This window comes from Schistocerca serialis, chromosome 4, assembly GCF_023864345.2.
Source record: "Schistocerca serialis cubense isolate TAMUIC-IGC-003099 chromosome 4, iqSchSeri2.2, whole genome shotgun sequence".
In the NCBI taxonomy this organism is placed as follows: Eukaryota; Metazoa; Arthropoda; class Insecta; order Orthoptera; family Acrididae; genus Schistocerca; species Schistocerca serialis.
The window spans coordinates 187,274,159-187,288,628 of record NC_064641.1 but is presented as its reverse complement, the minus strand read 5'-3'; the positions used below and the strand labels follow the sequence as shown (position 1 = coordinate 187,288,628).

The window sequence follows — 14,470 nt, the reverse complement described above, 5'->3', positions numbered from 1 at the left end:
GTCTACATTGCTTATTCTTGATTGTAAATTTAAATAAAAACCCATGCTCCGATATATAAATAGCAGTGACCTATACAAATAAACTGGACATATGGATCTTTTTCCTTTATCTGACATTGGTATTCCACAAGATGTAGATTTTACTTCTACCAGTTTTGCAGCATATCTTTTTCATGTGTTCCCTCTGCAGTTAGTGACTATAGGAACTCTTCAACGTTTAACATTTTTCAATTATTACATAAGTTCGACAATAGCTCGTATAGCGTAACGTGCAGTGCGCTGGCCTTCGAGATAGGAAGGCGAGCCTGACCTGCATAGAATCTGCGTAGCAGATTATCAGTTGTGGATGGTACTTCGATCAGTCTGAGTATGGTTTTGAGGCGGTTTCTCACGCTCGTTTAAGCAAATGCTGGGTTGGCCCTAAGTACCGTCTCAGAAAATACGATACACAAACATTTAAAACGCGTTCACAAAAAAGCAAATGGCTCTGAGCACTATGGGACTTAACATGTGAGGTCATCAGTCCCCTAGACTTAGAACTACTGAAACCTAACTAACATAATGACGTCACATACATCCATGCCCGGTGCAGGATTTGAACCTGCGACCGTAGCAGCAGCGCGGTTCCGGACTGAAACGCCTAGAACCGCTCTGCTACAACGGCCGGCAAAATGCGATCACACACCGAACAAAGTTTACACAGCTCACAGACAAGTCGCCCATCCAATTTCCCCTCTCCCCTCGGGCAAATGACGGCTGCGGTGACAGAAAGGGCGTCCGACCGCAAAGTTGGTAAAAATAAATGTACCAAGTCTTGAACACAGCGGACCTCATAGCAGACGGGATTAGCGCTCAGTAACAGCAGAAGAAGAATTAAATAATGGCGACAGAGACGTTAAGATTTTAGTATGGAGCAACATACTGCAAAGCAGGAGCGTCAGCAGCACTTACTCAGTCCGTTTATGAGGCGGAACCCGTTGAGCTTGGATATGTAGCCCTTCCGGAACCACGGGTCGCCGAGCCAGCCGAAGAGCAGGCTCCCTACCACCGCGGCTATTTGTGGAATGGCGGACAGCAGCCCATTCTGCAAAGAGATGTCAAAAACATTGATTTTAGCTGTCGATATACGTGACTAAACTTATCTCTGTTTCATCCCCGTTCTTGTACCGGTACGTAGGTAAAAACAAAAACTATTTCTGTTAACAACAGAGTTTACTCTTTTGCATAAAATGCAATAGTGTCTTCCTTGCAAAATGCGACTCTCTTTTTCGTTTGTGTTTTACAGAACACAGCGTGAGCCGCCTAGGACGTAAAGTCTCGTAACTCGTGAACGGTCTTCCACGACAGTTCTTTTCCACCTTTTCCACTGTTCATTATTCACTGCCATACAAACTTGTGCTCCAAACGAACACTTTCAGAAGCTTCTACCACAAATTAAGGCCTGTGTTTGATAATAGTAGACTTCTTTTGGCCAGGAATGTACGCCATGCGTGTGCTAGTCGGCTTTTTATGCCCTACTTGCTTCGTCCGACATGGATTATTTCGCTTCCTAGGTAGCATAATTTCTTAACTTCGTCTACTTCGTGATCACCAGTTTTGATGTTTTCTTGCTATTGTCATTTGCAACCGCTCCTACTAGTCATCCCCGATTTCGTCCAAATTTATTGTATATGCAGAGCAAGGGCTGAAATGAAATTGACAGGAGCAGGGGTTCCAGATGGCCAAGCGTTAACAACAAAATAGCATTTTTTGCCGAGTGTCGGGTGACGTGAAATATTTATATTAATATCGGATCCAGACAGCGGTTAGCGCAGCGGAAAGATAGAATCCGAAGTTCGTGGGATTGAATCCTTAAGCGGGATTCTTTTTATTTTCAATTTTCTGTTATTTACATTGCAAATAAATCGAAAAAATTTTCAGTATACTTTGTTAGTATTATTTACACGAAAGGTACGAAAACAAAAGGCAAAGAAAAATTTGGCATTGCAAATAACTCCAACAAGAGACTGTAAAGCATACACGAGGGTTTCGTATGTGAAATTAAATACCCCCATTGATCGTTTACATGTGCTGGCGTGATAATCGACATGAAAATGGGGGAAGCAATAATTTTCTCACCATCTTACACACGTTACAAACGCCGCATTTTTACCTTTACGTGGTTGTTTTAAAGTTCCCATAGAAAAACAAACGTAGTTTACATTCGTAAAAGGTTCTCTCTTATCACATAATGTGGTAGCAAACCACGCATGATGCATTATTTCTCCAAGTATGGGGGAGGATAGCTGCTGATGTACTCTATTTTGATGCAGTGTGCTCCAAGGTGAAAATAAAACCAACGGAATACGAAGTCCTGTACGCTTTAATTACAATCTGTTGTTCAAATGTTCTTTTCAAAGCCCTCATTGACGCTGCAAATACAATCCTTTCTTGGAATTTTATTTGTAATTCCAGATTTTACTTTGCCTTTCCTCTTAATGCCTTTTATGAAACTTTTATTAACTCCAGTATACTGAACATTATTTCGGTTTGTTTGTGGTATAACTGACGTAAAAATTGATAACAAAAGAAGAAAAAGTCTCCGCATTTGAATTTAACCACATGACGGGCGCATTACCATTCCGTAATTTCTGTTTGCAAATCACGTAAAGTAAGTGGCTCATATCTCGTCCGAGCCGTTCCGAAAATGATATTTTTTATAAACGCTTGGCCATGTTTTAATTTTTGGCCAAGCCATGCATATAGTATAAATTTGGAAGAAATCGGTAAGGACGAAGAGGTGAGATCCCTTTGTCAGTACATATTCTATACTCAGATTGTCCTTTTCATTCAACAGATCCTGTAATTCTTCTTCATCTTCACTGATCTTAGCAATGTCATCAGAAAATTTTATCATTGATATCCTTTCGTCCTGAATTTTTATCCCACTCTTGAACCTTTTATTTCCGTGATTGCTTCTTCGATGTAGAGATTGAACGGTACAGGTGAAAGATTGCATCTTTGCTTTACCCCTCTATAATCCTTTCTCAATCTTTTGTTCTCTCTTGTCTCTTGTACATATTGTGTATTAACCCGTCTTTCCCCGTAGCTTACTTCTATTTTCTCAGAATTTCGATAATCTTGCACCATTTTATATGGTCGAACGCTTTTTCCAGATCGACAAATTCTGTGGGCGTGTTTTGATTTTACATCGGTCTTGCTTCCAGGTGAAGCGCAAAGTCAGAACTGTCTCTGGTGTCTTTACGTGTCCTAAAACCAGTCTGATGGTCGTCTAAGAGATACTCAATTTTCTTTTCCATTCTTCTATGTATTATTGTTGTCAGTGCTTGGACGCACGAGCTGTTAAGCTAACTGAGCAATAGTTCTGGCACTTATCTACCCTTGCTATCTTTGTATTTGCATGGATGATATTTTTCCGAAAGTCTGAGGGAACATCGCCCGTCTCATAAATTCTACATACCATCTCGACAGTCACTTGGTTTCTAAAGCTCTGTTAATGTCTTTCCACTTTATTTTCAGATTAATTTTTGGAACTATCCGACTATCTGAAGCGAGTAATGGAGTTTTACATAGAGAACATGCTTCGTTACGAAATAAACCTGACAATGAGTCTGATCATTGATACTTTTAAATATTAAAGTTATTCAGTTGAAAAATGGAAAATATCACTTTCAGATAACGATACTTTAAGGCACAAAGGAACTACAGGCTTTGGCTGTGAGCGGGCATTGAGTGAAATCGATGGGGAAAGTAGAAAATTTAGACGGGGTTGAGATTCGAATGTGGGAATCCCTCTCATGAGGCAGATGCTCTGACCACTTTTTTCTGTTAATCTCATTTGTTCGTAATTGATCGTTGTATTTGTTCGGGGCGGACGTCCTATGACATTTGTTGAAGATCATCGTTGATACATTAACTTATTTTTTTAATTTTTTTTTTTATTACAGAGGGCAGCTATCCTACTGACCGAACACTGAGCTACCGTGCCGGCGTCGGAACACAGTGCTCATCACAACTGCATGGATTACCTTAGCACGCCTCGCGTGAGAACCAAAACCTCAACTTATCCACACGCAGTGCCCCTTGCCCGTTATTCTCATTACTCACAACATTACGCCGATTCCCGTAGGAATTCGAGCCTGTCTTGTAACTGCACTGAAGGTATCATTTGTCGGCCCGCTTATGTATGTAATTACCTTGTTTTATTGCCCCTTCACCACATAACACAATTCCATAACAATGTCTAATCTCATCAAGTCTCATGATAATATTTAAGCTCGTTTCAAATTCACACTGGAGTAACCATTGATACGTTGATTTTACACGCTAATTAAACAGGAAATCACTCATTATGCAAGCCTTTTCCTTTCCGTTCTATTGTCAATATGTTCCTCCACGACATTTAGTGATTCACAAACACGACACTGTTTCAACCACAAATCTCATACTTAATCCTGCGCGCCTTTCCACGAAGTAACTGAATTACTGAAACACTTTTCTTCTACAAAGCGACATAAAACTTTCAATATTTAATTATCTTTTTACCGAATTCTTCATCTGAATTTGTTCTCGACGCGGGTGCGTGAGATCGCTCTGCGCTGAAGCACAACAACGGCTCTGCTGCACGCAGCAAGCGGCGCGTCACCACTAGCACTGGGGCATTGCTGGCATTATACAGCAAGGCAGTGCTCCAGAAAGAAAAGGCGTTCTAGGCGTCGAAAGTTACAGAAGCCAGCAACAAGTAAGGGGTACGATTTTGTTACTTTACAACGTCAAAGATAGCAGTACTTTTTACGGGTTGCCACTTCCCACAATGATTTTATAAATTTCGATGGAATGTTATCTGTCCCTTCTGCCTTATTTGATCTCAAGTCCTCTAAATGTCGTATAAATTCTAATATGGGATCCACTACCCTTTCTATATCGACTCCAGTTTATGCTATTTCGCCATCAAATAATTCCTCCATTTTATGTTCTCTTTCAACCCATACACGCTCTCGTTTGCAATCACACACACACACTTTGTATCAAGTCTTTCTCTGAACATTTTTGCACTTCCTTCTTTTATCGATCAATTGATTGCTTCTGTCACCCAAAGTTTCTCTGCAGCTACATTTCACATAGATTGTGTGTTTGTCTAACATGGTAAATGCTCTTTTGAGAGCTGTCCTCTCATTTTCAACCGAACTGCCTACCGTTCCTCATCACAGCATCCACACCTTCAGCAAACTTCAAACATGGCTCATCATTCCTCCGTACTTCAGTATCCCACTTCCTTCCACACTGATTCTTCCGAACGATTGTCTTAAACTTGAAAATATGCTTCAACATTAGTAAATTCTGATCTGAGTCTAGTGCTCCTGGGTATGCCCCACAACCCAGTCTCAGATTTTTGAATCTCTATCTGAGCGTGATGTAATCCAGCTCGTATCTTCTCATGTGTCTGTGCCTATTCCAGGTGTACCTCCTCTGCTTGTGATTCTTGAACAGAGTATTCTCAATTACTAGCTGAAATATGTTGCAAAAACTCAGTTAGTCTTTCGCCTTTCTCATTCCTACTATGTCGTTGTTGTCGTCTTCAGTCTTGAGACTGGTTTGATGCAGCTCTCCATGCTACTCTATCCTGTGCAAGCTTCTTCATCTCCCAGTACCTACTGCAACCTACATCCTTCTGAATCTGCTTAGTGTATTCATCTCTTGGTCTCCCTCTACGATTTTTACCCTCCACGCTGCCCTCCAATGCTAAATTTGTGATCCCTTGATGCCTCAAAACGTGTCCTACCAACCGATCCCTTCTTCTAGTCAAGTTGTGCCACAAACTTCTCTTCTCCCCAATCCTATTCAATACCTCCTCATTAGTTACGTGAACTACCCACCTTATCTTCAGCATTCTTCTGTAGCACCACATTTCGAAAGCTTCTATTCTCTTCTTGTCCAAACTAGTTATCGTCCATGTTTCACTTCCATACATGGCTACACTCCATACAAATACTTTCAGAAACGACTTCCTGACACTTAAATCTATACTCGATGTTAACAAATTTCTCTTCTTCAGAAACGATTTCCTTGTCATTGCCAGTGTACATTTTATATCCTCTCTACTTCGACCATCATCAGTTATTTTACTCCCTAAATAGCAAAACTCCTTTACTACTTTAAGTGTCTCATTTCCTAATCTAATTCCCTCAGTATCACCCAATTTAATTTGACTACATTCCATTATCCTCGTTTTGCTTTTGTTGATGTTCATCTTATATCCTCCTTTCAAGACACTGTCCATTCCGTTCAACTGCTCTTCCAAGTCCTTTGCTGTCTCTGACAGAATTACAATGTCATCGGCGAACCTCAAAGTTTTTACTTCTTCTCCATGAATTTTAATACCTACTCCGAATTTTTCTTTTGTTTCCTTTACTGCTTGCTCAATATACAGATTGAATAACATCGGGGAGAGGCTACACCCTGTCTCACTACTTTCCCAACCACTGCTTCCCTTTCATGCCCCTCGACTCTTATAACTGCCATCTGGTTTCTGTACAAATTGTAAGTAGCCTTTCGCTCCCTGTATTTTACCCTTGCCAATTGACAGGAATGGGGGAAAGAAATACAGTAGAAGAAGAATGGGTAGCTCTGAGGGATGAAGTAGTGACCATATTCTCCCTTAAATCTTTCTTCTTTTCTTTCTCCTACAACCGCACTCAAATACCCTTAAGTGCTGTAGTCGGCGTTGGTTTGGTATCAGTTATTACAAGAATTACTCTATCACTTAACCGTTCGCAGTAATTCACGGTCTGTCCTACCTTCCTATTCATAAGGAATCCTACTCCCCTTATACTCTATTATGCTGCTGTTGATACGATCCTACATTCGTTTCAACAGGAAGCCTTACCTCCGTTCCGCCGTGCGGCATTAGCCGAGCGGTCTAAGGCGCTGCAGTCATGGACTGTGCGGCTGGTCCCGGCGGAGGTTTGAGTCCTCTCTCGGGCATGGGTGTGTGTGTTTGTCCTTAAGGTAATTTAGGTTAAGTAGTATGTAAGCTTAGGGACTGATAACCTTAGCAGCTAAGTCCCATACGATTTCACACACATTTGAACCTTTTTACCTCCGTTCTATTTCACTTTAGTGGCCCACATTAGCCCTGACATTCTCAGATTTTCTAGCTTCCTTACTACGTTCAAAAATTCTGTAATTCCGCCCTCCGACTCGTAGAATGTTACCCTTTCGTTATTTATTCCACAGTTTTCTCTTGGCCACCTCCCCCTCGGCAGCCCCCTCCCGGAGGTCCGAGTGGAGGACTAAATCCCGAATCTTTTGCCAGTGGAGAGATCATCATGACACATTCTGTCATACACTTTCTGTGTCTTTAATGCTGTAGTTTCTTTGCCTTCTGCATCCTCATGCCATTGATCACTGTTGATTTTTCCGCCTTTGAATGGCCTTTTCCTTCCCCAAGGGCAACAGAGTCCCTGAACTTCTGTGCGCTTCTCTGCCTTCTTTGACAAGACCGTTGGCAGAACGAGGGTGGCTTTTTATGCCAGAAGTCCTCGGTTGTCATTGCTGTCGATTTTTATTCAAAACTTAATCAGGGACTGAGTTAGAATAAGGATCTCAGGACGTTTTTATTAATAGTCAAAGATGCTATCCATAGACCACGAGTACAGGCAATATGTTATCATAAATGACCGCATCATCTAAATCACATCATCTGTAAATATCGTTTGCAAAGTCATTAATGTATGACATAAGCAGCACGGGTCCAAACTCACTTCTCTGAGGCAAACCTGAAGTTACTTCTACATCTGTCGATGAAGCTCCATCCAAGATGAAAAGCTAAGTCCTCCCTACCACAACATCCCCAATATAGTCACCAATTATGCGTGGTACTCCGTACGACAATACGATAATAAGTGCAGATGTGATACTTAGTCAAATACTTTGAGGACGTCAAGAAATACTGCGTCTACCTTACTGCCTTGATCAATGGCTTTTAAGGTGTCATGTAAGAAATGTGAAAGTTGGGTTTCACATGACCGATGTTTACTGGAACCCGTGCTGATTGGCGTGGGGAGGGTCATTCTGTTCGAGGGAGCTCAGTAAGTTTGAGCTCAGAATATGTTCTAAGATTCTATAAGAAATCTAAGTCTAGCATATTGGGCGGTAGTTTTGTGAATCACTTATGCTACCCTTATGGAACACGTTTGTAAATTGCTACTACTGGGCACGGTTTTATGTTCTAAAGATCGACAGTATATTATGGTTAAAAGAGGGGCTAATCAGGTACAAATTCAGTAAAGGATCTGATTGGGATTATTGAAGATTTGTTCAATTTTCATCGATGACGGTAATATCTATTCACTCATCTTTGAGGTAGTGTGAAAATTACACTGTCTGACAAAAAAGTGAAGACATGAGCAGATATCAAATGGTTCAAATGGCTCTGAGCACTATGCGACTTAACTTCTGAGGTCATCAGTCGCCTAGAACTTAGAACTAATTAAACCTAACTAACCTAAGAACATCATACACATCCATGCCCGAGGCAGGATTCGAACCTCCGACCGTAGCGGTCACTCGGCTCCAGACTGTAGCGCCTAGAACTGCACGGCCACTCTGGCCGGCGGTCAGATGTCAATCTAACTTCACGTACAGCCAATAGTTGTGTATGTAAATGATTAGAGCTGCAGACCACTGTAACAGGTAGAACGGCCACCAGAGCCCATTACTGGCTTCTTGTTTATTGTTGTTACCATGCCTTGTAGGTTGTATAAGAGGTGTGAATAGCATCAGATGTTGAGTGATCACTGTGAAGGTCACGGAGAAGCCGCGTACGCACGTGAGGCAGCTTTATCGGCATCTGTCACTTTCAAAGGGGCTTCATTATGGGTTCCCATTCGGCCAGACTATCGAATCGTGCAATATCCAGATTAGCAGGCCGCTGAAATGCGACAATCGCCCAATGTTCGGCTGTATAGAAGCATCAAGGCAGGTCTACTCTCCGTCAAGGCGAAGGTCGACCGCGTCTGATCACAACAGGGGAGTATCGCCGTATCGTGCACCAGGAACTTTGTAACTCCTTCGTATCTCCGCATTTCACTCAAGGACGAGTAATAGACTTCCTGTAATGTTTCGTGTCACCCTACATCAACGGTCGGAGACCAGCAGCAGCAAGACTATGGAACTGTCGTCCCTTGTGTAGGCTGCCGTCAACACCACAACACAAACGATTGCGTATGGAGTTGTACCACGACCGGGACTGTTGATGAATGGAATCGCACTCTGTTTAGCGACGACCCGCGATTCTGCGTTTCAGGGACGACCGTCGCGCGGGAGTGTGCCAGCAGCCAGGGGAGAGGTCCTATTCTTCCAGTGTTCCAGGCACAGCGAAGTTACTCCTGGCGTTATGGTGTGGGGTTCCAATGGGTACGACTTCAGATCACGGCTGATAGTGTCTGAGGGTATCCTGACAGCAAAACGGAATGGCACGAACATCCTGCGTCCTCGTGTGTTGCTACTTTTCAACAAGACCTCCCCCTCTCATTATCTCAGCAGGAAGCTGAGAGAACTCAGCATCCTCTCATTCTTTTGTCGAAGCTTATCCAGCTTCTCGATGTTGCGCCACATCTCCTCCCTGTAGAGTCTCCTGATTTAATTCTTCATTTTTTTGGCATGTTGAATAATCGGGATCTCTGCCAGATCTGCGAGTCGTTCTCTCACTATATTTCGACGGCATAACTCGCTGTGAAGGGGGGGGGGGTGATGAGGGAACCCACTTGAAGAATAATATCAGGAGACTCTACAGGGAGGAGATGTACCGCAACATGAAACAGCTGGATAAGCTTCGACAAAGGAAAGAGAGTATTCTGAGTTGTCTCACTTTCCTGCCGAGATGCCGAGAATGCCGAGAGGGAGAGCTAGTTCCTCTTTTCGCCAGGATCACACCATTCAGGCATAAATACTGGACTAGATCCACCCAAGGACCATTTTTGGGTAGCATCTGAAGAAGACAGCGAGTTACGCTGTCGAAATACCGTGCGAGAACAACGCGAACATCCGACAGAGGTCCCGATTTTTCAATATGTCAACAAATCGCCGGGAGGGCCTGAAGAATTGTACCACAGTATGTTACATCATAAATTGTGTTGATATTCCTCGCCGATAACATTCATGTAATTGGTCTACAAAGAAGTGGGGGGGGGGGGGTGGAACTCACCAGTTTTAAATCACCCTATTGGTCTATTCTCAATGGGGAGAAGGGGGCTGGATTTACCGCTTTCTTTAAGGCATCCTATTGACCTAGATCGATGGGGGGAGGGTGACCTTCACATTGATCATTACCCAGGCTAGAGACAGCAAAATGAATCGGCGATCTTCATTTTTATGTCACACAATTACCCGAGAGTAGTGGGTGGGGTATCAAGTTACATCCAGACGTTGAGTGTGCCACACGCAAAGTGCTCGTGGAGTGTGGACAGAGAGAGATTTCCCAGAGGCGTGGGCATGACTCGATATAAGATCGCTGTCTGGGGTAGAACTGTTCCTGATATGCTACTTAAATACGGAAATAATTAATCGGGAAACTGGAAGAAGGACGAATTGTAACGAGTTTCGTATTGCACATAGCTTTTTTCACAAGCATGGGGCGTTCCAAACCACAGACGCTGCTGTCCGAAGTACAGCAAATAGTCGACTTGGTCAACGGCTGCAGCATATGACCGTTACGTTGTGCAACGGCCAAAAGGGGAACCACGTGAAACAGTCGGTGCAGCTGCGACCACACTTAACAGGACTGCAAGGCAGGCAACCTCACGCTCCACGGCGACTGCATGCGGGTAGTCTCATTGACCGATGACCAGTATTTTGTGTTCCATCGAGACGACACGTCCGCGGTACTGTTTCCGATGATGTCAAGTGCATGGTGACCGGCCCTGTGATGAGTGGGGTCACGTGCTGTTCTAGGATGAGAACAGCTTCAGTCTGAGTACTGATCCCCGGTGAGAGGTGGGAACATGTAATGCACCAAGGCCACCCTCGAACATGATCGTTTTGGAGGTCCATGTGTTATGGTGTGTGGAGTCATTAAGTTTCATGGGCGTACCGACCCCAAATCTTTCAACATCGTACACTCACCAGCCATCACTGACACTGTACTTCTTTCCCATGTGCATCTTTTCAGGAGTAAATTCGGCCTGAATTCATTTTTATGAATGATACAGCCCTGCAGTATCGAACAGCACATATGGAGGATCTCTTGGAAAGAGAGGATGTTCAGCGAATGGACTGACGAGCCCGTTTCACTGACATAAAATTCAGCGAGCACATGGGGGATGCGTTGTGGGAGAAGGCGTGCATCAGCGACGATGCAGCAGTTGTTAACCGCTCTGGTGATGGAGTGAAACACCCCACCACAAAAATTCCTTACCAACCTTGTGGCTAGCAAAGAAGCACTTCGGAGGGCAAGCATTGCTGTCCGTGGTGATCACACACCATCACAAATCGCAGTGACTTGCGTGCTAATTATTGTCTTTGAATAAAAGTGTCTCTCTATTCGTTTCATTTCGCATTTCTCTGAGTATTACTGTACTGAGCAGTTCTTTCTTTGTATGGTCCAAGTTTGATCGAGCTACGTTATTTGGAAGTGAAATTCCATGCGAAAGTTTTTCACCCCAGTGAAAGTTGGTTCGTTAGCTGAATCAAACGAAACGAACTGATGACAAAATCGAGCTGAAGGAGCAAATAGAGAGACAATGAAATTTGTAAACGGTGGAACCAGGTGAATATCGAAAGATGTTTCCCGATAAGACATCTTACGATAAGACCTCCGTCCTCCTGACGTCAGGTATGAATAAGAACACATCATGACTATGGAGAAAGTCGCCGAAGACTTCAGCACTTATTTAAACCTGATGCGGCAAGAAGAGGGAGAAAATATTCAAGACAGGTGTAAAGCTTGTGGATGTTGCTTGAAGGGGAGATTTACATGTACCAGTGTTTGTATAAAGGGTGCTAAAATTTGATGCTACTATTGTTGATTATGATGAGAAACAGGTAGGAGATACATATGGCGACAAAGTACACTCGCCAGACACCAAATGTTGGCTTGAGAAGTGTAGATGTAGAAGTGAAGAGAGTGGGTTATAAAAAGGTAACGCACTGAAAGAAGGTTTTGGCCAGGTACTCGCAAGCAACTTACTGTATATACAGTACGGAAATAAAATCTAAGAACAAAAGGGGAATATTTAATCATTTTGAGAAAAAGGAGGAAGCAACTGAGGACCCAACTCTGCTTCCGGAACATGGGTTATATGAATCGCCATTACTCCTGCATGTTTGCCAGTGTCATTCTCCCGCTTCCCATTAGGTCTTCGTCCCATTGTAGGAACCCGGTGAAGAAATTCATTGGTCAATATCCACGCCAGTTTTTCCCTGATCCATTTGTAAGTTTACCGGTCTCCGCTAGAAATACCCAACATGTAGCTCTCCAACGTACAGTAGGAATCCATCGGTTTTTGAGCGGCTTTTATATAAAAACCCTATATGCTACTGGCACACGTCACGGTCGATAACACGCACATATTGTAAATTCTGTTTCAGTCACATCGCAAGCTTAGTTTTGAGAATTCTATGTATTTTACAAAAACACTCAATGTGATTTTACTTTTTATCAAGTCGTGCAATTTAAAAATTAAAAATAAATAAATAAACTCTTCTTCAAGTTCTGTAACTTGATAGACATTTTCTGTTGTTTTTCCTTCTTTGTGTTTATTGCGATTTTTTGCTTCGTCGTAATTAATTGATAGTTATGTTTTTAAGCTAACTCTATTAAGTTGTTCTACTCGTTTATCTGCTCTGGAGAGAAACAGCACAATTTAGTCAGAAAAGACAATAATTCAGGTACGATCCATTAACACATATTGCTGCTACATTTCCACAGGTTTAGAATCTGAAAATTTCATCTAGGACACCAAAAATAATTTTTGGTGACATAGAACATCACCTCTGAATTTCCCACTGTCCTGATGTATAACGGAAGTTGAAGAATTGCTGTGTATCAGTATTAGCAAATGATTCTCGTCATCGTCAGTAGACCAACGGTAAATTTAAAGCGTATAGCTTGTAGATGCTACAGCAGTGCTTCCTATTTGAAATGGGAATATTTACACTTCACTGCTATCCTTGGAAGAACGCACCAACGGCATCTCTGAGTCCTCCACTTACACTTTCTATGTTGAAGTGCAGGACGTTGGCGACGTATTGTGGCAGCGACGTGATCAGGAGGTAATACGTCCAGTCCAAGGTGACAAAGAGTGCAGCGAAGGCCCACAGCACTGGAGACGTCAAGATGCTCTTCCAGGGAATCGGCAGTTTTTTCTGCATCAGTAAAAAGGTATACAGTTTAGATAATGCTATAAGACAACTGGTAGATTGCTTAGTTTAAGATCCTGGCTCAGTAAATATGGCAAAAGACCTCATCGTCATTTATCATACGAGAATGTGTTGTCACGATAGTTGTAGTTAGTGAGTATAAAAAAGTGTTAATTTGGAACAATAATTCTCAGACTCTGTGTACTGTATTTCATGAGGAGACTATCGTATATCCGTAAAGGCGTGATGACGATATTCCAACAGCAGGCAGCGTTACGGAGGTGGAATCGGTTAGTGGTTAGTCGCCCCGACAGAGGGCAGAGCGTAAAGTTATTGGGCTGCAAAGCAGCTGAGACAACCAGAAAACGCAGCTCAGCCGGGTAAACCCTTTGGTTATGACCGTTTTACATGAGCGCACTACGTAACTGGAAGGCAGTTCGCTTATTTACATGAAGCACTCCCTTGCGCGTCATTATAGTATTGTGTTGATTACTTCACTTTGGATTTGGTTGTAGTCTTTATATATATATTGCAACTGGGACTATTCCTATATTTGTTACGACAGGTTTGAGATCCGTTATGAAACTTATCAGCTTGCAGCTTCCTGGGTGAAGTCGCGCATTGTCACCCGATTGTTTGCGAACCTGTTCGGCATACTCCAAGTACCGCGCAGCTGGATTCGACTATCGTGCATCTAAAAACAATCCGTGTTTATATCAGAGGGATACAAAGAGACCACCGTTCAATAAGTGCTGTATAGGCAAGACTCTATGCGATTTTATGTTAACGTATTACGTAACCAGAAAATCTGCTTGTGATGTTTCCAGAATGAGATTTTCACTATGCAGGGGAGAGTGCGCTGATATGAAACTTCCTGGCAGATTAAAACTGTGTGCCCGACCGAGACTCGAACTCGGGACGTTTGCCTGCTCTACCATCTGAGCTACCGAAGCACGACTCACGCCCGGTCCTCACAGCTTTACTTCTCGTATCCTACCTTCCAAACTTTACAGAAGCTCTCCGGTTACAGAATACCATCATAACCACTGGGAGAGCGGTGTGCTGACCACGCGCCCCTTCTATCTGCTTCCTCAACTGAGGAAGACACGGC

General features: G+C 42.9%; 1 protein-coding gene across 1 annotated transcript in view; it reads right to left on the bottom strand.

The window, feature by feature from the left end:
- The window catches only part of LOC126474347 (sialin-like), a 68,782-nt gene extending 54,950 nt beyond the window's left edge, over positions 1-13,832 (bottom strand). The window contains exons 1-3 of the mRNA XM_050101814.1: positions 13,809-13,832; positions 13,213-13,365; positions 952-1,084 (exon numbers count right to left, since the gene is read on the bottom strand). Coding sequence (XP_049957771.1) covers positions 952-1,084; positions 13,213-13,365; positions 13,809-13,832 — 310 coding nt within the window. The remainder of the gene's footprint in view (positions 1-951; positions 1,085-13,212; positions 13,366-13,808) is intronic.
- Positions 13,833-14,470: the final 638 nt, after the last annotated feature.